The 22,978-nt window shown below is 40.2% G+C and overlaps 1 protein-coding gene across 1 annotated transcript; it reads right to left on the bottom strand.

Annotated features, from left to right (window-relative positions):
* Nucleotides 1-925: 925 nt before the first annotated feature.
* Nucleotides 926-20,435, bottom strand: Rcn2 (reticulocalbin 2). The gene is made up of 7 exons (XM_038323051.2): nt 20,132-20,435; nt 19,660-19,765; nt 17,095-17,291; nt 9,896-10,009; nt 3,596-3,692; nt 2,461-2,603; nt 926-1,905 (listed from the first exon to the last, which is right to left on the bottom strand). Exons 1-7 carry the CDS (start codon nt 20,273-20,275, stop codon nt 1,753-1,755), a joined length of 954 nt encoding a protein of 317 aa, XP_038178979.1. The 5' UTR covers nt 20,276-20,435; the 3' UTR covers nt 926-1,752.
* Between the last annotated feature and the right edge of the window lie 2,543 nt (nt 20,436-22,978).

Raw genomic sequence — 22,978 nt, 5'->3', positions numbered from 1 at the left:
CTGCCTCCCAAGTGCTGGGATTAAAGGTGTGCACCACCACCGCCCAGTTCCCTCTCTCTTTTTTTAAAGTGTATCCCAGACTAGTCTTGAACTCCAGATCCTCCTACCTCTGCCACCTTCAGCAAATCTTACCAGCCTGCGCCACCAGAACCGGCAACTTCTTAACTCAGTGAAAGCATTTCTGCTAAGGACTGAAATTAAATTTGCATCTGATAGTTTAACATCTGTGATGGGAGCTTTAGAGGATCTACTAAGAAAAATATTTAACATGCTGAAAGCCAATGAACTATTTTAAATATCAGTGAGGCTGAGAAGCGACAGATGATGACAATAACTCGATTCTTAAATGACTATAGTTAGCTATGTTTTAAGTTAAAATGAAACCATGCACCTCAGCTACGAGGGTAAAAGCTATCATTAAAAGTGAGTTTTGCGTTTGCATCTATATCCAATGTCAGCAAAGGCAGGGCAGTAGTAGGCAGTCAACTCTGTCAGAAGAGAGCTGGCAGGGGGTGGGAAGTGGTCTTCTCAAATCCTCAGAAGAGCATGGTGACCTGCACTGGGTGTTCTATGAGACAATGGTAGCCTGAAAATAATCAACAAATTTTCCAACTGACTTTTCACCCACAAAGAAAGGATCTGTAAATCACAAGTTCAAAAAGTTAATTCCTTACTCACTTTTCTGCACCCTAACAAAGGTATGTTGATTCCTGAATGAGATTAAAACCAGCTGTCTGGGTATGGATAAGTGCTCAGTGAGGATGGCTCTCTGCCTCCATAATTTTTAGCTCAGTAGTAAAACATTTGTCTAGAATGCAAGAGGCCCTGGGGTTGATCCCTAACATCTTAAACAAAACAAAAACATTTTTAGTACCAAAATGCAAAATCACACTCAACATAAGAGCAACTGAAAATGTCTCAGGTGTACATTCAATTATAACATAATTTTTTTATTTAAAAAAAGGCAAAATAAGAATATACACCAAGAATAAGTAACAGTTTTGAGACCATCCACTACCTGAATAAAGGAATGAATAATGTAAAACATAATGAACCCCATGCTAAATTTAAAGTTTATCTGGAAAAATTAAAAAACAAGCATATAAAAAGATAGGACAGTTTATTTTTAATCAGTCAAAAATGAAGTCTAGACAATGTCAATTTCCACTCACCATAATGCTATAGTTATACATTAAATATAATTACTATCTATACATATGCAAAAATATAAAGTTCTATTTCATACGACAAAACCCTTTATAGAAACCATTTTAAAATTAAGTAGAACTTCTCAACAGCTATGTGAGGTTTAAGTCCTTCTGAAGGTTCCTTAAAAGGTTTTAAAATATAACACTAAACCTAAAAACACTGTCCTTTGTCAGTTTCAAAGTAAATCTACTTAGTACAGAACAAAAACTCAGCGCTCCATCACACGCTACCTAAGCTATTGTTTAGACACGCCTACAGTCCTCCATCTTTTCAAGTATGGAGACAGAGCTCAATCACTCACAACACAGCACTACACAGACGGAGTACTTAGGAAAGTATGGCACGATATTAATGTTTTACTCCTTCAATAAATCTTGAAATAAATATCAAGTTTTGTTTTGTTTTTCTTCTAGAAGGCCCAAAATGATAATCTACATTAAGATTTGATATGGTAAGACTTAAGAGTGTAAAATACAACATCGATATTTTATCATAAAAGTAAAGCTGGTAGCAAACTATAAAGGAGCCGGGCACACTTAGGAGTTAGAGCTCATCGTGGTAGAAATAGTCGTCATGGAGCTGTCTGCCATAATCCGTGGCTTCACTGGTGAGAAACAAGTCTTGGTTCTCCAGGATCTCCTCTTCAGACAGCTTTTTGTCGCCATTCAAATCCATCTCATCAATTAGATGCAGAGCCTTTAAAATGACCAAAACAAAAGGTGTCCAGAATAAGTCTTTTCAACAAAATGTTCACATTTTAGTGTGACTTTTCTTTTAGTGTGACTTTTCAAAACCACTTAGTTATACCAAGAACTCATTAATGTCTATATCTCTATTATACATTATAACATGGTATAAATTATACATTATAATACGTGTAAACTGTTATACATGCCCCCGTGTCTGTCTACTGCTTCTCTCATCAGCCCATTATTTACTCTATCCTGGGTTCTGCATCACCACACAGAGTCAGTATCAGGTTAGCACAGGGTGCAATGCACTTGAGCCTCCAAAGGTATGACACAAGCTATCATCATATAGACTGTGTCTGAAGATCAGGACAAGATATAATCTTAACTTCCTTGTCTCCTTGACAATATGAAAGAAGTTCATCATTTAATTCAAAGCACAATATATCTATCCTAAGTAATTCCATTTCTTTTTTCTTTTGATGGAGATTCCCAGCTTCCTTTCCTAACAGTAACACAAACTGTGTGTTAGGAAGGGGAACAGCAATTCTGTAATACTTACTTCCTCTTGTGCAATGCCCTGATTATTGGGCACTACCCATGACAAAAGCTCTTGGGGATCAAGCCGGCCATCATTATCCTTGTCGTAATCATTCACAAATCTGTCCTTCTCAACAAGTATCCATTCTGGATCTTCATTTGCAGCTTAATAAAAAAGCAAAAACAAAACCACAAATACATTAAGAGTATCACAAACCAGTAAGAAGCTTGATATATCTCTAAAATAAAGGAAGTGAATTTAAAGTTTACTACAAAAAGAAACCCAATGAAACAGAACTCGTACCAGAAAAATTCTGAAACAAGGATAAATATGTAAAGATTTCCAAAGATGAGATTTTAACTAAATAACTCAGCCTTAATTGTTAAAAATTTAATAAAGTAGTATTTTTATTGTGTTGCTATTTATCCTGATTTCTAGTTTTCCTAATTTTAAAGTGGGTAACATTTATTTTTAATGAAAAAGTTGTTTTGAGACAGGGTCTAGACAGGCTAGTCTCAAACCCCCTACGTAGCTGAAGATGACTTTGAAGTCGATGTGCCACCATGCCTGGTTAGTGCAGTACTGAGGCTACAAGCCAGGGGTCCCCTGCCTGCTAGGCAGCACTTTGAAAACAGTCACATGCCCAGCCCAGGGTAGCACTTTGATATACATCATGTGACTACTGACTGTTTTACATGTTCATATACAGCAATGCCTTATTTAAATTTCATTTGCAATAACAAGCCAGGAAAACAACTTTAAAACCTCATTTTTTTTTTAAAGGTTGCAAGCAACAATTCTGGTAATGGACAACAGCTTAAAGAAAGGAAATTAATTCCCCTTAAGGTCAAACTTACTTCATCTAGCCTACCCTACTTGCAGTATTTTATGTCACTCATCAAGATCTACATAGAGCGGCATAGGAGCTTGTTTAAAGACAGCCTTCTTTCCTCCTTTTAATTGACAATAACATTATATTTGCTAGAAAGGGAAGGAAATGTTTGAAACATACATGGAAATAAAAATGAGCAAAGCAGCATGTCAGGTAAGCTGGGAGTGCCTGTGTGGCTCCTCTTGTCATACAGAGCCTCACTAAACATCACTACTTCCTTAATCCCAACCCCGACTCTTTCTGCCTTACCCTCGGGCAACTTACTTGGATCTCGCCTGTAATCGCCAAGAAATTCTTCCAAACTAACAAAGCCATCACCATTTTTGTCATGTTCTTCTAAAGCCTCTTGAATGACGAACTCCTATCAAATATTCATTCAAAAGAAGAATCGTTGTCACCAACATCTCAATGCCATCATCTTAACCAATCCTATTGCAGAACTTCCTCATAAACAATCATTCTGGCTGCTCAGATTTGCAGGAAAGCATTTGTAAATTCTGGAACTCAGAAGTAACAATAAACTCCCAAGTACCGAGTGACTGTAAATTATACATCTTCATTCTCCTGTGTTGTGAAGAATTCTATTTCACTTTCATAAACAACCTTAGCACTAAACACAGGCTCCTGCTTTCTGTATATTCTCTTCCCTCTCAAGAAGACATCTCTGAAAGTCTCATGGGGTCTACCGCTAGACAAAGAACTACAGGACACTAATGACTGCTGAGAGACTGAGAATTAGCCTTTTCCAGGGATGAGCACCCTAACTGGTGCTCCAATACAAAGTGGTCAGCTCTGAAACCACACACACAAACAACAAAATGAACTCAGCGGTTTGTACTTACATACTTAGGCATACATATACATATATGTGCTACTACAATCAAGAAAAAGAAGTTATCAATCTGAGTGTCCTGGGGAGCATGGAAAAAGTTAGAGGAAAGGGAATTGGAAAGGGAAAAGGGAAGTAATAATATTTTTTATTAAAATGTATGAAAGAAAAATATGCTTCTGACTACCCCCAGTCCCCCTCCATTAGCTCTGCAATCTAGAAAAGGCTCTCAAAGATGATGGCCTTGTATTCCTCAGCACACAGATGTTGCTCTTTCTTCAGGGTGGGAACAGCTGTGGAATAATCTTTTTGTACACTATGAAGATGTGTCTTGGCCTAAAGCGCCTTCTGATTGGTCTAATAAAGAGTTAAATGGCCAATAGCTAGGCAGGAGTGGATAGGCAGGACTTTTGGGGGGAACAGGCCAGAGAAGCAGGGATGGAGTTGGACACACTGTATGGAGGAGAGGTGAGTGGCATGGCAGAGTGCAGACGAATACAAATGAGCTCTTATAAAGTTATAAGAGTTAGTTGGGAACAAGCCTAAACTAAGGCCAAGCTTTCATAACTAAGGCTAAGTCTCCGTGTCATTATCTGGGGACTGATGGTTCAAAGAGAATTGGATGAAGGTGACTATATCTGGCACCCAATATGCAGCTACATATATCCACATAGGCCCTGCAAAAGCAGAAAAAAGTCCCAAACATGGATCGTAGTAACCATGCTCTCAAGCAGACCCGGTGGCTGGCATAGAGAGGTGTGGCTCCTTTAAGAGGCCCTGCTGTGCAGCTGAGCACTCAAGTAGCTGGTAAGATACTCAGCCTTAGGTAGAAACACTTGCTGCAGCACAGTCCCATCAATTTCCCAGAACTGGAGCAGGTAAATGCACCTTCTTGCTTGACTCTCACAGAAGGGCAAACAGCAGCTACAGTTCAGAACCAGTGGGGTAGCCTGCTGGATGTACCTGAGGGAGGCAGAGCCGGGTACCAGCGCCATGTGCTAAGCAGAGCCATGCAGAAGATAGCTTGGTCATTTAAGGCTTGGCTCATGTGGTCAGAGAAGGCTACAGATGTGCAAAAAGCCAGGCCCAAACGAAAAAAAACCTGAGTTTTTTTTTTTTTTTTTTTACATACTATTACAGGTACAGTATGCTTGAAAATGTGCTGAGGAAAGAAAAAAATAGGTATAGACAGTCGAGAAAAAATAGTTTAAAAACAAGAAAATAAATTCTTTAAAGAAAGAGTAAAGTAATATATTTTTTAAAAAAAGGAATAAGTCATGTAAGGATGGGAAGTACACAGAGAATGCTGATGAGTAAACAAACATTGCTGAGAGACATTAGATCATGTAAACTACTAAATTAAACAAACCTATAAATTTTAAGGCTGTCTTAATTTTGAAATGGAAATCAGGAAATGTGTTGATTAGGAAAGAGGTTATGCTTTTGTTTCCACAAAATTAATAAAGATCAGATTTGACTGGGGGAGACCTGAAAATCTTTGATACAGACAGGAAGGAAGAAACCAAGAAAGACTACAAGACAGGTGATGTATATGCTGATCGCTCTACATGGGAGCAGCTCTGAGAGTGGAGGAGACATGATAAATCTTGTTGGCTACAGAGTTCTCACGACTTATTATTACATGCCAACCTTTCACATGGCATGGATGGAAGTTTATACTACAGTTTGGTTATGCAGTCCAAACAAACTTATAAAGTTGACAGATGCCTTTTACATGCTCAAACAGAGAAGAAAAATCATCTTTAGATGATTTGGGCATACTGCATATTCCATATTTGTGTTAATACAGATATGTAAGCTACCTTTAAAAGTTTGTGTTTTCAGAACAAAAAGCGCCAGACACCAATGAAGACAAGTAGCCCAGGTGATCCAGCCTCTCAGAATGCTTCTGCTGCAGTTTCCTCAAAAATCTACATCTAGGGGGCTGGAGAGGTGGCTCAGAGGTTAAGAGCACTCACGGCTCTTCCAGAGGTCCTGAGTTCAATTCCCAGCAACGACATGGTGGCTCACAACCATCTGTAATATGATCTGGTGTCTTCTTCTGGCTTCAAGGACACATGCAGGTAGAAGACCATACTAAATAAATAAATAAATCTCTAAAAAAAATCTACATCTAAAACAACTTCAAAGCAGCTAGCTGAGATGACCCAGCCTCACAGATTACTCTAGTCAGGTCTTCAGTTAAGCTCTGTACCTTCCCATCACATCAAGGCTGGAGAACAAGTGATACAGTTAGCTCTCCCAAGGCTTGACTATTATTTCAGTTTTCTCAGGGTCCACCAAACATGCCATCGCCACCAAACAACAGGAAGCAATTTTAAGAACATGACACCCCCATTCCCGAGAGGTGAAGGAGTAGTTTTTGGTCGCTTGGTGGGTTATGGATGTTTGTCATCATTTAGGGGGGTGGGTTGCAAATTGTTACTGGTCATGGTCAGGGAGGAAACTAAGCAAAAGAGGTTAGATTCAGGGATTTCTTTATAAAGAAAAGGGGGGGGGGGAGAATAAAGGAATAATAAGATAAAAATGTAAATTATTGAATCAGTTTTAAACTAAAGAGCAACTACTAATCTGAAATATTTACAATGGTATGGATTTTTGTATATTGCTACAAAAGTAAGGTTATTTTTATTATGTTGTTCTGCATACATATTTCTACTCTTTTTTTTTTTTTTTTTGGTTTTTTGAGACAGGGTTTCCCTGTAGTTTCTAGAGCCTGTCCTGGATCTAGCTCTTGTAGACCAGGCTGGCCTCGAACTCAGAGATCCGCCTGCCTCTGCCTCCCGAGTGCTGGGATTAAAAGGCGTGCACCACCACCACCCAGCTTTCTACTCTTGTTTAAGGTATTGTATCTATACAGCTCATTTGAAAATGTAAAGTTCTAATCCTTAAAAGCTATTATTACAAACTGTTTAGGAAATTAAGAAATGCAGGTTAGTAGCCATCTATAACAATCAAATTTGTAGTCATGTTAGGTATGTTTTCAAGATTAAATATATATTTTAGATAAAGAGGTGATCTTCAAACACTTCAGAGATCTACAAAATATGACATTTAAGATGTTTTACTAACATAAGGCTTGACAGCGAGACACATCTGCGTATGGCAGCACCAATCCACTTCTGAGAAGACAGATGGGCACTAAAGAACTTCCATACTGAGATTGCTTTCAAGGTGGCAAAGTTAGTCACTGGGCAAGAAACTTTCCTTACCTCAACTGTTGACAATATGCTGTCCAAATTGCACAAGTAGGACATAAAAGAAGGCATTTGTCAAACTTGGCCAGACAGTCCTTCAAAATTCCTGCTTTACAGAAAAGTCTGTCAACTATTCTAGGCCCGCTATTGCAGAGGAACCTTGGGTGACTCTCCAGGCAGTCAGAAGTCTCTGTCATTTCTATAGTTTTGAAGTTGCTAGCTCTGCACTTCTTGTTTACTCAGGTAATATTTTATCCTTCTCAGGTCTCTGATGGGGGTGAAGACTAAATTAGTTAGTTTTACAGTTTTGTTACCAAATTTTTAAGGAAAAAAAAAAAACCTAGCAAAAAAGGATGTAAAGTTTATAAAGATTAAGAGATATAAAAGCTAAAGTGGTTTATCTAAAAAAATGTTTTAAAGTCTAAAAGGGTATTTTTAGGCTGGTAATACAAGTTATGATACAAAGTGGTTTAGGTACAAAACTTTGAACTCAAGATAAGGTAGATAATAGAGTACTTTCTCAAAATTTGCCAAATACTAATGGACTAGATATTGTGAATGTAATTCTTACCTGATAATTGTTCTTATTGTGTATAGTTCTACTGTGTTAAGAGTTAAAACCTTTCCTTTTTATTTAGACTATAGGCTATAATGGATTTTAGTTATGTTGCCATACTTTAAAAGAATTTTTAGAACAATACGAATGAAAATATTTTAAAGTTAGGCCTGGTGGAGAAGACCAGCTGTACCAGCACTTGGGAATCTGAGACATGGGGACTGAAAGTTGAAGGCCTGCCCACACCACACAATGAGTTCAAGGCCAGTTTACATAAGTTATAAGGCCAGGGATGTAGTAGATGCAAAATCCCATGTTCAATTCCCAGTACCACAAAAATAGAACATACATGCCTCTCAAATTAAATTCTAACTTGAATCCACAGTAAAAATCACCTAACTGATCCTGTATCCCTGTCTTTTTCTATACCCAACATACCCTTTAGAGAGGGAAAAGGCAATATAAAAATAATCAAGGTACGTATGAGTCAAAGATGCTGCTCTCAGTGAGCCCCACACTGATCACACATCTCATGTGCTGTCATCAGCTCCAACACAGCACAGAAAGCACAACCAAGGAGGGCGCCGTCTGCTGTATCCCACAGTGTCAAAGGTACAGCTTTTGTCCCTTTTATACAGGCTGAAAACTTCAGGGTTCTTTCTATTTCTTAACACTAATTTTGTAAATCAACATTATTGGCATTGCAAGGTCTTCAAAATGTTGATGAACTCTACAATGCCCTTGCCAGGCTTCTATTACATAGTGACTATTATTTAATTGCTTTCACCCTCTCTCCCCATCCTCAGTCAACCACTTCTTGTTCTCTAAAAAGTCAAGGTCCAGTATTCTCTGCCTGTTTTTCTAGAACTAAATTAGCTTGACCCAGCTAAGCTTTGGCATTTAAATCCCACCTACACTGGTCTTAAACTAGGTCATGTCCTTTGTGCCAAGAAATTAGAAACTTCACAATGACAAGAAAAGTGGCATAATGGCACAATCTTGCCACTGAGCTATGGAGAAAAATGTGCCTGCTTGTTATTCAAGACAGCAGATTCTGGTCATTACCCACTCAACAAAAGCTACACTGCCCTCCATAAAATAACCAGAAAATAAAGCCGCAAAGCTGGCTTATGCTGTACAACAGCTCTCAGTACATATGGGTTATCATTAAATTTTTTCTTATGAATATGATGGGAAGTAAGGCTTCTCAAGATACTTGCTAAAACACAGGGGCTCAACTAGTGTTAGGACAATTAAACTAGAATCTAACAGTTCAGTGTCAAAGAGCTGACCCATTGACTGGTGGTGGTGGCGCACACCATTAATCCCAGCACTTGGGAGGCAGAAGCAGATGCATCTCTGTGAGTTCGAGGCCAGCCTGGTCTACAGAGTGATTTCCAGGACAGCCAGGGATGCACAGAAAAATCCTGTCTTGAACCTCCCTGACCCCCCAAAAAGAGCTTATTTGTGGTGCTGGGGACTACAGCCTTTGTGGGCTACTGAACAATATTCCCAGACTAGCACTTCTTTTAGGTACTCAGGGAATGAGAGCATTTACTATGTAAGCATCCCATCCTCAGAAAACCAATCAAAATGTGATCCACTTTTCTAGACCAGAAGTTCTCATAAGTAACGTGTGAACTACATGAGAGCTCTACTAATAAGAACATCAAAAGCCCAGGAAAGGCCTGAAAACTCTGAGAGGGAGGGAAAGGCCTTGATGGGAAGTAATGGTTATGAGAGGAGAGGCAGCTGGAGGAAACCTGCTGCTCACATACGCAGACTGAGAACAAACCCTTCTCTTGCCCTCCCATCAAACCCTCACCACTTGCAGTCTTATGTGAGGAGAGCATCTGAACATGAGTCTGCTCACCTCTAAATTGTTTGTTTCACAACTCATCCTCAGTAACTTAGCAAACAGGTTTTAGTCTCTCAATAATGCTGTTAAACCTGCTCCTTACCGTCATGTAATCAACCTCTTCAGGGTGCTCAAATGCAATAAACTCTTCCAGATTCAGACCAGGACCAGCATCCTGGTTAGCTTTTTCAAATCGCTTCTTATCCTTTAAATGAAGCTTTGGGGGAAAAAAACGAGTAAATTTAGGGATCTCAGTACCATAGCAGCTTTGAAAAACACTGAAAAATGCACACAATGTGAGATTTAAAGTACATTTTCATATATCATCTCATTTATCTTTATAATAGCCTTCTGAAAGTAGGTGGGGCTAATCACAAACATCCATATATGGCAACATAGAGACAGAGCACCACAGTCGGATAGATAAAGACCTTGGCTATTGCAAGACACATATTTACTATGGCATTCAGGGCAAGCTGCTTAACATCTTTGGTTTCCTCTTCTCTAAAATTGGTACAAAAATCTCTACTAAGAAACTTGTATGACAGCTGTTACTGTGTAACCCGAATAGTAACCCTGACATGTACTGAGTACATTGTAAGTGTACACACCTGGAATCTTAGCACCCCAGACACTGAGGCAGGAGGATCAGGACTCTGGGGTCAGCCTGTGCTAAAGTCAGACCCTATCTCAAAGTAAACGAAAAACAAAGCCCAAATAATAAAGTATTATATTGTTGACAGAGTAATTGAGATTACACGATTTGATGAAAGCCACAGATATTTAGACCTCATTAATTCAGCCCAGTAGTTTTGGAACACTTCCAAAACAACAAACTTAAGACAACCAGTTATAATCTTGGTAGAGCTTACTCAGAAATTATTTTCTTAAACAGTAGGTGTTTCACTGACACCCAGAGAAGGCTCACAGCTCCCTTAAAGAATTTGGTTTTTAAACATTTAGACTGTATAAGCCAGTCACATTCTCTCAATTATAACAAGGGAAAAATGTTTCCAAATAGCTGCATTTATGTTTCATAACTTTAAATATTTTAGATCAAGTAATTTATGTTTAATGTTCAGGTTTAACATGGGGAGAAGTAGAAAAACAAGAATTTGAGGTCCTGTGTACAGTCAACTAAGTCTTTTTGAATAAATCACTGTTCGAAATACCAAATGTTTTGATTTCCTTATGAAAGAACTCTTCGACCTGAAGAAAAAAAAAAGTCCATGTTTTAGCAGAGTGAGCTAACTTTGGCTAGATTTGCCTATGGAAAGAAAGGCTCTCTTTCAAGAAGCGAAGGAGGGAGGACACAGGAAGGAGAGGAAAAGAAAAAACATTTGGATATTTCATGACCATTTGATTGCAATTGACTGTGCCAGCTGCTGGGGACACTTGTAATCCAGCACTTGGGAGACTGAGGCAGCAGGATCGCAAGTTTGAGGCTACACAACAGCTGTCTGTTGAGGCTGGAGAGAAGGCTCAGTGGTTAAAGTACTGGCTGTTTTTCTAGAGAACAGAAGTCTGAGTCCAGCACCCCCAGGACATCTCAGTCTTCTCTAAGTCCAGGTCCTGGCCTCTGAGGACATCAGACATGTACATGGTACACAGACATACATGTAAGCAAAATACCCATATGCATAAATAAAAATTAAAAAAACTTTAAGTCTCTTAAAAATGCCTCATATTAAAGAAGTGAATATATGTATTTTAAATTGTAAATTAAGACAATTGATGGGGAATCTTTGTCAGCCAATGATCTTTAAGAGGTGGGATCAGGTTAGGGCATGAAGGTTCCCCCCCTCCCCCTACTCCACCCCCTTTCTGTGGTTTTTGCGCTACATAGCTGAGCTTGGACTTCCCATTCCTGTTTTGTGAGTTTGCCCCTTATAATAAAGAAAATTATAATTGGTCTATCTTGTAGTTAGTCTGGTATTTTTTGATCTGCATTAATTTTTAACAGTCGGCGCCCAACCAAATCTTGGGGCTGCGGTCCCCCACAGCTTCGGCCAGCTGCTGCTGCCAGGATCCACGTGGTGCACTTGCCGTGATGGCCCTGAGTAGCCCCTAACCTTGGTGGTATCTAGGAGCTGCTCCGGGTCTCCAGACATCTGCGCCACTGGCAGACTGTGGCTGGCTTGTGGGTCCAGCTTTCCCCATGCACCACAGCTCAGGCAGGGTGCAGGCTTCCCCAGGTGTCTCTGTTGGTGTTGCTGCCTTGCTGTCCCTGTGTGGCTGCTGACTAGTCAGGGACCTCCGTGGAGCACACAGTCTGTAATTTACACTAAATAACTGCTTTTAATTTGAGCGTATTTTTCATTAAAAACCAATTCAAACTGTTCAAGCCAGCCATGCAGCTACAACTGCAACACCTACTGGCAAGTAAGGGTTATTGCACCCACTCTAACTTGTTACAGGTAAGATTTATAGAGTTAAATTTATAATTTAAAAGGTCAAGATGACAGATAATTTAACAATCCAAGAGTTCAACATCTTTTTTACTTATACCATGGATGGTATTATTCAAGACTTATGTGATTTGCTTCCTATACCCTTATATTTAATTCCAGTGATTAGCTTTTGTCCTTCATATTTTCTCCTTAAAAACATGGTTTGATAATAGGGCCAAAACTGAGGCACTTTGTTATTTCTGTTTACAATATTTGTACACCTATGTAAAATTATTTTGTCAGATTGTATGCATACATGTTTCTACCCGTTTAAGACATTTTATACATTGATATAATTTTTAGGATATATTTTTGTATTGTGTTATATATTACTCCTACCTCTGATCAAGATACTTATACACTGCTTACATTTTGAGGTCACTGTCTTCATTTACTGCACATCTGTTTACAGATTATTTAATATTCTGATATGAAGTTTTGATTTTCTACTAGATTTCAATATAGAGATTTTATTTTGTTCAGATATCTGCTTTTTATGACTATTTTATTCTTTTCTAATTTCTAGTTTGTAACTTTGAAACTGACTCAGGCTTCATCTTTTATAACTTATTTTTTGAGGCAGAGTCTCACTATGTAGACTTGGCTGGCCTGGAACTCGTAAGGCTCTGCCTGCATCTGTCTCATGAGTACTGGGATTAAAGGCATACACCACCCCAGTCTCTTTACATTTTGAAGAATAATGTACACTCTCTCTGGGTTTATCTTACATTCTACACCAATTTTTGGAAGGTTATAAATGATCAAATCCTAAAACATGATTAGAACATCAAAAAGATAGTAATATTCTTGGTCAAATAATAGCTAATAGGATTCCTACCAGCAAGTGTTAATTTGGGGCTATATCATTTCCATTAGGATAAAAAGATCCATTTAACTCATTCTTTAAAAAAAAAAAACAAACCAACTTCTAGTTATCAACATATGTGTTGTGTTTTATGTGTGTGTGCTTATGGGAGTTTATGTCTACCACATTAGTACTGGAGTTCTCAGAGGCCAGAAGAGGACAACCAATCACCAGGAACTGGAGTTACAAAGCTATGGAGATTCTGGGACCTCCAAGTCAGGTCCTCTGAAAAAGCAGTAAATGCTCTTAACTTCTGAGCCATCTCTCCAGCCCTTTAATTCACTCTTAAAAAATAGCCTTACAGCAACATGTAATGAGTACTTGATGGGAGTACAGCATTTGAACAAGACGTCTTTCAAAAGGAGTATTTGTATTTCTGTAAATGGGCAATATATCTATTCAAAATTAAAACTTTAATGTCAATGCCATCATGTCTTATATAAAATTCCTTCCCCAGAACACAGAAACACTTATTTTCTGTGTGTTCATGTATGCAGGTGCTTGTGCACAGGGATACATATTTTTTTAGTGGGACAGTAATTCTTTGGAGTGATAAAAAGAATGTTGGGAAGGATGAAAATAGGAAACAGGCAGAAAATTACAACCTAACTAGTAGTTTTAAAATATCGTATTTGAAGTCTCTGTTATTCCCTGGCAGGAAGGTCACAGCAGCGCATCACGGCTTTTAGAAAAGTCCCAGAACAGCGCTGAGGACCCTGATCAATCTCATCGCCATTTGTTTCCTCTTCAGCACTCTCCAGGAGAAAAGACCGACCTACATTTCCCTTAGGCTGCTAGAAACAAAGATTCAAAGAAGGAAAAGGGAAACAAAAAGTCTATCTTTCTCCTACAAATGAAATCCTAACTAACGTATAGCTGATGTAGTTAACAAATGCCTAAACACTTTTATTAAATATAAACTTCTGTGAATTGTACAGGTTTCTTCTGTTTATGTAACAGGTCTTTTTTCCCATTAAATTAAGAAAAGTTAAGTGTATGGGTGTTTTATTCGCATGTACGTCTGTGTACCACATGCATGCCTGATACCCACAGAGGCCAGGAGATCCCTGGGACTGCAGTTGAGGGTGCTGGGAACTGAACCTGGAAAAGCAACAAGTGATCTTAACGACTATGCCATTTCTCAACTCTTCATTCCATTTTAAAACGGTATTTATTTTGGAAGGTGGTGGTGGTGGTATAGCACATATGTGGAGGTCATAGCACGTATGTGGAGGTCAGAGAACAACTTGTGACACTCAGTTCTCTTCATCCACCAGGAAGCTCAGGCCTTGAGTCTCAGCAACAAGCACCATTATCCACTGAGCCACCTCGCTGGCCCAAAACAGTCCTGCCTCTAACTTGAGATCTTCTTGATGCCACCTCCCAGGTACTGCTTTCTTTTATAATATTCTTTCAACTGGAAATTAACTACTCATCATTCCAACTGCTACTATATATTGTTTTCCCATACTCTTATTATCCTCAGTGGGGATTATCCCATTTTTAGAGATGAGGAAATTGAGGTAAGGGAGGTTTAGCAACTGTTAAGTGGTAGAGCTGGCTGTGAAACCCGGCAGACTGGCTTGGGGGATGAAACCCTTAACCTGCACACTGGTGACATATGGGCAGGTCCAGCCTCAAGCCAGGAAGTGGTGGTGCCCTCCTTTAGTGCAGGCACTCAGAGGCAGGTGCATCTCTGTGAGTCTGAGTAAGAGTCACATGGAGAGTTCTGGGCCAGCAAGAGCTACACAATAAGACACTGTTTCAAAACAAAATAAAAACAAAAAACAAACAAACAAAAAAAACAAACAAAAAGAGAATAGTCAGTAGCAGAAGAAAAAAGAAGTTGGAGTCAGTGGTAGCCTATATCATTCACGTGGCCAGTGCAATTCTAAAATAAATACATATAATAATAAATGATGACCATTGGAGGTCCATATGCAAATAAAGCAGAAAGGCTCATATGATTTCTAGTCACCTTAACCTTTTTGAGATATATCATTTACAACAAAGTATTTGTTTTTATTTTTATTCTTTTCTACATTAAAAATTTTTAAATGCTTTTGGAATGTTAATTTCTCAAGCACATAGTCATTTATAATGATATACTTTTGGTTTAACAGATTTCCTTGAAGTCTTAAAAAGTTCTTAATAAAAATAGTTCTCATTTCTGCTTAAGCTATTTATTTGCTTTAAAAAATTAAAATTTAACTACAGAGAAACCCTGTCTCGAAAAACAAAACAAAATAAAAAAAAATTAAAACTCAGCTGGCTATGGTGGTGTACACCTTTATCCCAGCACTCAGGAGGCAGAAGCAGGTGGATCTCTGTGAGTTCCAAGACAGCCAGAAGTACACACAGAGAAACCCTGGCTCAGAAAAACAAAACAAACAATAAAATAAAATAAAATCCAACACTCAACAGACTGCAAAATCACTGGACCTTCAGAACTGAGTTATAAATAAGGCAGAACTATGGAAAACTATACTGCAGTACCTTCAGAAAACTAAAAACAGAGCTACTCCAACAATCTCATTTCTGGAAATGTACCCAAGACAATCAAAAGCAAGATCTAGAAGAGAGATTTGTGTACCACGCTCATTACAGGAGTCAACTGAATAAAAGGACATGAAGTTGGGAAAAGATCAGATAAGGTGGGTACTAGAGGAAATCAGAGGGAGGTAACAAAAGGTGAACGCGATTAAAATACATTATATAAATGTATAAATGTATGAAAATTCCAAAGAATCAAAAAAAAATTCAAGAAGACAAAACATGGCTCTCTCTCTCACATACACACTAGAATATTTGGTCTTTTTTGTTTGTTTTTGTAGACACAGTTTTCCTGTGTAGTTCTGGCTGTCCTAGAACTCGTTTTGTAGATAGACCACGTTGGCCTCAAACTCAGAGATCTGACTGCCTCTGCCTCCTGAGCGCTGGAATTAAAGGTGCTATCACTGCCAGGCAGATATTTGGTCTTTTTAGACTATGCCCCTTCTAGGTAGAACATTTTGGCATAAGTTAAAACATGGATAAACTTTGAGGACATTATGTTAAGTGAAATAGGGCAGTCAAAACTAGACAAACACGATTCTCCTTCCAAGGACTGGGGACAGGCAAATTCATGATCGAATGGGGGGAGCAGGAACAGGAGTTACTGTTTAATGGGCACAATGGGTACACAGAATTCAGTTTTGCAAAATGAAGAGTTTGACCAACTGGTCGAACAAGAGGAATATAATCAACACTACTGAAAACTCTTTAAAAAGGTTGAAATGGGAATGAGCTAGAGCTTATAGTGGAGTGCTTGTTTAAATGCACACAGCCCTGGGTTCAATCTCCAATACCATTTAAAAAAATGTAAAAAGGGGAGATGGCTCAGTGGGTAAGGGGCTTGCCATGAAAGTGTGAGCACCTGGGTTCAGATCCATGTAAAGCAGGACCTGATGGTCTGCCATCACCGCACCTCTACAGCACAGTGAAGGTGGGGACATGCAGCAGTATGCAAGAGACCCTGTCTCAAACAAAGGGCAAGGTGAAGACTGACACCCAAGGGTGTTCTCTAACTTCCACAAGTATCACAACAAAAATAAATTAGATAATGGAAAATAATATATTTTGCTACAATTACATTTTTATTTCATATAATTTTTAAAGGATAGGGATATGCAATAAAATATGTAAATATGATATAAACCTGATGGTTACATTATTTTAAAGATAAAATACTGAGATACATATTAGTATCACCAGAATGCACTTAAGGAGCAACTCTGGAAATGAGGACAAATAGGTGAAGAGAAACAGATGCAGGGATACTTTTGGCTCAGAGTTAACATCTGGCTACAAGGAAACCATCAAAGCAACCACTGAAGTGGAACTGGGGGCTGCCCAGTGAACAAGGCAACTGTCTAGGACAGCAGGGCTGTTTGTACTCACTCAAACAGTAGAGACAGGGTGTGACCAAAAGGACCAGCTTGGACCCACCTGCCTAAAAGACTCCTCTTCCGTGTCATCCAGAGCAGTGTTCTCGTCAAAGTCAATCACGCGGTCGTACATTTGGATGTTGTATTCATCCCATGTCACGGCACCATCACTGTTCTTGTCGTACTCGACAAACTGCTGTTTGGCTTCCTGCATAGCATAATGCTTGAAAGACATCTGAATCCACTGACTGAGTTCACCTGTGAGAATTCCCAAGCACACAGAATGTTCACACGAATTCCAATCTGAGTGACGATTTCTTAACTTTTTTTTGAAAAAGTAACTTCCATGTCTGCAAAATCTGGAAAGTGGCCTAACAGTACGATAAAAACGAGGAGGTAGGAGAGCTGCGCACATCTCCTAAGCACAGGAGGTGGGAGAGCTGTGCACGTCTCCTAAGCACAGGCATTTGAATGGCTACAAACCTTACTACGTAGTAGAGAAAAAAGTTTTATTATTTATAAAAGGTTTAAGCTTTCCTTTAACTTATAAGTTGAACAAAAACATGTATAAATATATATATATATTTATTGTGTGCTCCTTTTTTTTGAGGACAAGGTCTTACGATGTAGTCAGATTGGCCTAGAACTCACTACATGGACCAGGCTGGCCTCTAACTCAGAGATCCCCTGGCTCTGCCTTCCAAGTGTTGGGACTGAATACAGTTGGGGGCCATCACACCTCAATCAAGGTATGTTAGTAAACATGGCTTAAATTGTGAACAGGTATTCAAGTTCTGCCCCAAAGCAGAGAAATGCTGGTATGGTATAGTTCCTTTAAACATCATAGCCATATGGAAGAAATTTTAACAAAGTAGCAAGGTTATTTTCTGCCTTTCTTGCATAACTGCCTGTCTTCTCTTGGTACCTGAAGGAATGGGATAAGTTCTTAAATTCCAAATGCCCATTTTCAGATAAACGTTTAAGAATGTCTTCATAGAGGTAGCTATCACACTGCATCACAGAAAACAGGTAAGGAGCATGCGGCGAACACTTTCAAGCAGAGAACGAGCACATACCACCAGGTTTAAAGACTGGTGCTTCTCTGCTGGTCTGTAAGGGCTCAGGTACATAGACATGCAAAGGCGATTCCTACCTCCCACCCCAAAACCCTAATCATTTTTATGCAACCACACACTGAACAAACTTTCAGTTAATGAAACTGAGGTTCAGAAAGACCAAGGTTTCATAGCTAAAAGTCAAGATTGTAACCTACTTTTGGCTTCAAAGCTTGAACTATGGTGTTTTGTTACCACCAATTTTTTTTTTAAGATGTGGGTCTCTCTCCTTGTTGCCCAAGCTGGCCTTAACTCCCTGGTTTAAGCTTGCCTCAGGGCCCTTGGGCCCAGCTTCAGAGACTCCCATCCCTGGCCATCAAATCAGCAAAGTTCTCTTCAGGGTCCTCAAGTGGCTCGTGTGTTTCCGTAAGCACCACAAGTCTTCTCTACTCTGAAAGATTTAGTGGAGCACAGTAGAACACAGAATGGGACAGGGACCAGCACTGAGAGCACTAAGAGGGAGCTGACCTTTCAAGTTCTTGTTTTCTTACCTGTAAAATGAAGACCAGACTATTTAAATACATCTAGATTCCAACAAGTACTAGTTTTCCAGATCAACCCCATTTGTCTACTGTAGTGTAAGCACAGACAGACCTCCCTATCAGTTCAGAGGGTTCATCACTGGGCCAATGTGATTTTAGTGACAGCACACACTGTAATTCCCTCTCCGGTAACGTCATTATCTGGATGCTGAACAATATTTAAATAAGCGACACCGCAGACAGCTTGCTGTCACAATAACAAATTTCTGAGCCTTCAAAGGATCAACCTGGAACTCAGTATTCACTTGAACCAAATTGGGGGGGAGTGGTATTGCTAGCAATTTATTCAAAACACTCAATCACCTGTGTGTTCCATTTCTGCCTAACAGCCTACCTAAAAACAGTCTAGTGTTGTTTTGAATTGAGGACATTAAAAACTGAACGAAGACTATGACAGTTGAATTCTACTCCTAGGTTTACCATTTATTTGAAAATAAGGTTTTCCTCTTTGTACCTCAGTCTCTTTTTCTCTGTGAAGAGAGATAAATGATTCTAAGGCCCCATCAGCACCAACATGTTTTATATTGCAATAAATATAATTCAATGCAATAGAATGTTTTCTATTTGCTTATTGTTATAATAAACTAATAAAAGCAGATTCTTCAAATTTCTACATACCAAAAGAGTACTACTGTAACATGTGATGTCTTAAGAAGGGTCTGGGCAAATGTCTCTAAAATGGACCAGACTAAGGGCAGTGGGAAAAGTGATGTGACCCAGAGGGTGTCTCAAGGTATGACTTGCAAACCTATCCTATTATGGGCAGTGGTGTTTGCATGCCATTGGAGAAAGCACTGATTTTATTCGGTAGCCTAACTTCCAGGTATAAGACCTATGCTCCACACCGCAGTACTTTTGGCTTGTTGGAACACCAGCAACCTATATTCAACAGACCACACTGTTCTTAAATGTATACTAATCTCCTACAAAGGGCTTTCTCCATTGTTGACGGTGCAAGACAGTCCTTACTTTCAGTGAGAAAACCATCTGAGTCCGAGTCAATTTTCTTTATGATCGACTGCAGTCGTCTCTGCTGCTCTTCGTGGCCAAGTTTAACATACTCATCGACGTCTTCCTTTGGGGAGGGAAATCACACACAGAATTAAGTACTACAATCAGTGGGGTACAATGGTGGAGGGAAACAGGGCTACCACATGCCTCATTGGCCCCAAAGGTTTCAGGATGACCCACACTTTCTCTTCAATACGTCCCCCTACCACCTTAAGTGATCCTGTCCTCTTAGTTCCAGTAATAGAAAGGACTTAGCTCTGGAGCTGCAACAGTTCCTTCAGCTTTACAGGCCTCAGGGGCCCCTAGGGCGCAAGCGGAGCCCCGCCCGGCCCCCATTGTCAGGCCGCCCCAGCCAAGGCCTCGCCTGGCCGCCCAGCTTTGTCACTGGACAAAGCCCGTGGCGGTGTGGAACCCTGCGTGGCATCCTCACCTGGACGCCCAGCAGCGCCTCGCGGTCGTAGTCGGCTCGGTGCTCGCCCTGCGGGTAATGCAGCTCCTCCGCCTTGCCGGCGCCGGCCACCGCGGCGTAGAGCAGCAGCAGCCCCAGCGCCGCGGGCCTTGGGCCCAGCCGCATCGCGCCCGCCCAGCGAGGACGCGGAAAACCGCGAGGAACGAGGCAGGCGGAGGCCGGGCTTGGCAGCCTCGCTTCGCGGGCGTCCACAGAGGGGCGGCGCTGCTTGTGGGGGGCGGGGGACGGCGGCAGGGGCGGCGGCAGAGGCGGCGGCCGGGCTTCCGCAGTCCCGGCCCGAAGTCTGGCGACCACTGCGCTGCGGAGGCCCGCCAGGCCCAATCTTATATGACAGTGGGGGCGGGGGCGGGCCCGGAGCGCCGTGCCTGTCGCTGATTGGGCCACGCTGCCCTGAAGGCGGGTCCTTGCTCAGAGCCTCCCACTAGAGCCAGCGGGCGAGCCAGCTGCGGGGGCCGCGAGACCCCCGCGGGCCCCTTCACCTTTTCCGCCATACCCTTGGGAATAAACCCCGATTCCCTAGCACTTCCCCTTTTCCTTTGAGTCTTGTTCCTGGCGGGAAACTCTCTGGCCACCCTGCGCATCTCTCCTGGCTTCCATCTGTGAAAGAGCCTGCAGATTTTGGTGAAAAACAATACAGTATTGTACCTCGAAAAAAATTCTTTGCCCGAGGAACAGACCAGCAGTATCCATTTCCCAGGCTTCAGTGTGTCTTATTTAATTTCACCACAGCAGGAAGTACAGTATCAGGAATTGCAGCCAGATGTTTGCATCTGATGTTCAATTTATATTTTGGGGGCCTTTAAGAACCGTTTGCATTATTATAAGATAATTTCCTTTTCTTTTTTAAAAGAGACTTTTAAATAGTTGTAAAGAGCGAATTAAATCGTGTAATGGCTTTAGAACAGTAACTGGTACATACTGTGAAGGATTCGATAAATGTGTGCTTTCATCACTCATGGGGGAAGGAAATAACAAAGGAGAGTTGTACAGAAAAATAGCTCACCGAGAGAGAGAGAGAGAGAGAGAGAGAGAGAGAGAGAGAGAGAGAGAGAGAGAGAGAGAGAGAGAGAGAGAGAGAGAGAGAGAGAGAGAGAGAGAGAAAAGAGAAGAGAGATTGGAGGAGGTTGTCTTTCTCTTCTCACAAGCTCTGGCTCAGGAGCAGGAATCGAGTCAGCATGAATTACAAAAGTTTCTTGGGTCAGACTGGAATCTAACGTTTGGTCAGAGACCATTCTAAGGTTTCAGAGTCAAGATAATTGCCAGTGTAGAATAGCATTTTAAAAATCGGAATTTAAAAAAAGACAAACTTCAGAGTCAACTTCATTAAAGGAATAAAACCTTCATCAGTGTGTCATATTACGCTTTATTTCAGTCCTGGGTTTTGAGGTATTCTATGAAAAATTAAATAATCCCATTTCATAAAAGGAACTCGGTTTTGAGTGGATTATTCTCAAGTAAAAGGTAAATTCCAACAGCTTTTGATGTAATTCAATCACAATGGATTGGATACAAAGTATCGGAGGTTCTTTTAAACTCCAGGACTCCCAGATGGAGATGCGGGGGCAGACGGGGCAGACAAAAGCTAATGGGATAAAAAACAGCTATGAAGAATTAGTACAAACCAACCCTGGAAGCTCTGGAACCTGTTTTCCTTTAGCTATTTTTTTTTCTTACGAACTACTGAACTACTTTTCCCCCTCGAATGTAGGAAAGAGTCTAACTTAACTCAGAAGACCATGTTTTGAGATCTTTGGGCACTAAATGGCTCTGCACATGGTTCAAGGGTGTGTTTATTTCCAAAACCTGTGCAGAATTCTATGGCTGTGTGCAGCATTTCCGGATGAAAACTCTCAGGTCTTGCTTTCATTGGAACTTCAAAAGGATCCAGGTGGCAGAAACAGAGACTCTTGAAGGAATCCTAGGCCACTCTTCACCTCTTAGACCCATGTTTTGGAGGAGTAATTGAAAACAGACTATAGTAAAAATGTACATTCGAGAGAATTAAAATAATCTTTTCTCATTTGCATATCTTTAGTTCACTTTAGAGAAAAAGATTTTTCAGGTAAGTAGCCTGTGAAAGAACATGAAAACTCAGAAATCAGCTTTCAATTTTCTTTTATTTACATTTTTATTAGGATGGATTTATATTCTATAAAGCACACAAATATTAAGGATGCAACTCAATGATTTTTTTTTTTGAGATAGTAAGCCAAGCTGCACTTTAAACTCATGGCAATTCTCCTGTCTCTTTCTTTCAAGTGCTGGGATTTCAATAATTTTTTTTAATTAAAAATTTCTGCCTCCTCCCGCCTTCCATTTACCCCCCTTTCAATAATTTTTTGAGGTGTATGTACACTTGTGAAATCTGCCCAGCACTCCAAGTCTTCCTCTTCTCGAAGCACCTACATCCAGAGAAGCAGGTACCTGTCTGTAGTCTCAGCTAACTGAGTCTGCAGGAGATTCACTTGAGAAGTCCTCAAGTTCAAGACCAGCCTGGACAACACAGAGAAGTTTCATTTAGCAGGAGAGTAGAGAGGGATGGAGTATGTACAGTTCTAGCCCATTTCATCATGGATACATGGTCTCTGTTCTTGAACTTCATACAGATGGCATCATACAACATTTAAAGTATTTTGCCTTGCTAGCAAGCAGTATGATGCCATAGAAAGATCTTAGACAAAAGAGGCCAATGAATCTGAAAGAGAGCAGGGAGGGGTTTGGTTAGAGGGAAGGCAAAGGAGAAATGTAATTATATTATAATCTCAAAAATAAAAATAAGTAGATAAATGTCACAGACAACTTTGGAAT

The sequence above is a fragment of the Arvicola amphibius genome, chromosome 3 (assembly GCF_903992535.2).
Source record: "Arvicola amphibius chromosome 3, mArvAmp1.2, whole genome shotgun sequence".
NCBI lineage: Eukaryota > Metazoa > Chordata > Mammalia > Rodentia > Cricetidae > Arvicola > Arvicola amphibius.
Note: the sequence above shows the minus strand (reverse complement) of the source record. Positions and strands in the feature narration are given on the sequence as shown.

What these genes read in the sequence shown, in the direction of transcription:
- Rcn2 (XM_038323051.2), bottom strand. Translation starts at nt 20,275, where the DNA reads ATGCGGCTGGGCCCAAGGCCCGCGGCGCTGGGGCTGCTGCTGCTCTAC. An exon ending in AGATGGTTTTCTCACTGAAA is followed by an intron (nt 17,292 to 19,659) that starts GTAAGGACTGTC and finishes GAATTCTCACAG; the next exon opens with GTGAACTCAGTCAGTGGATT. An exon ending in CGATTACAGGCGAGATCCAA is followed by an intron (nt 2,604 to 3,595) that starts GTAAGTTGCCCG and finishes TTTTTTATTAAG; the next exon opens with CTGCAAATGAAGATCCAGAA.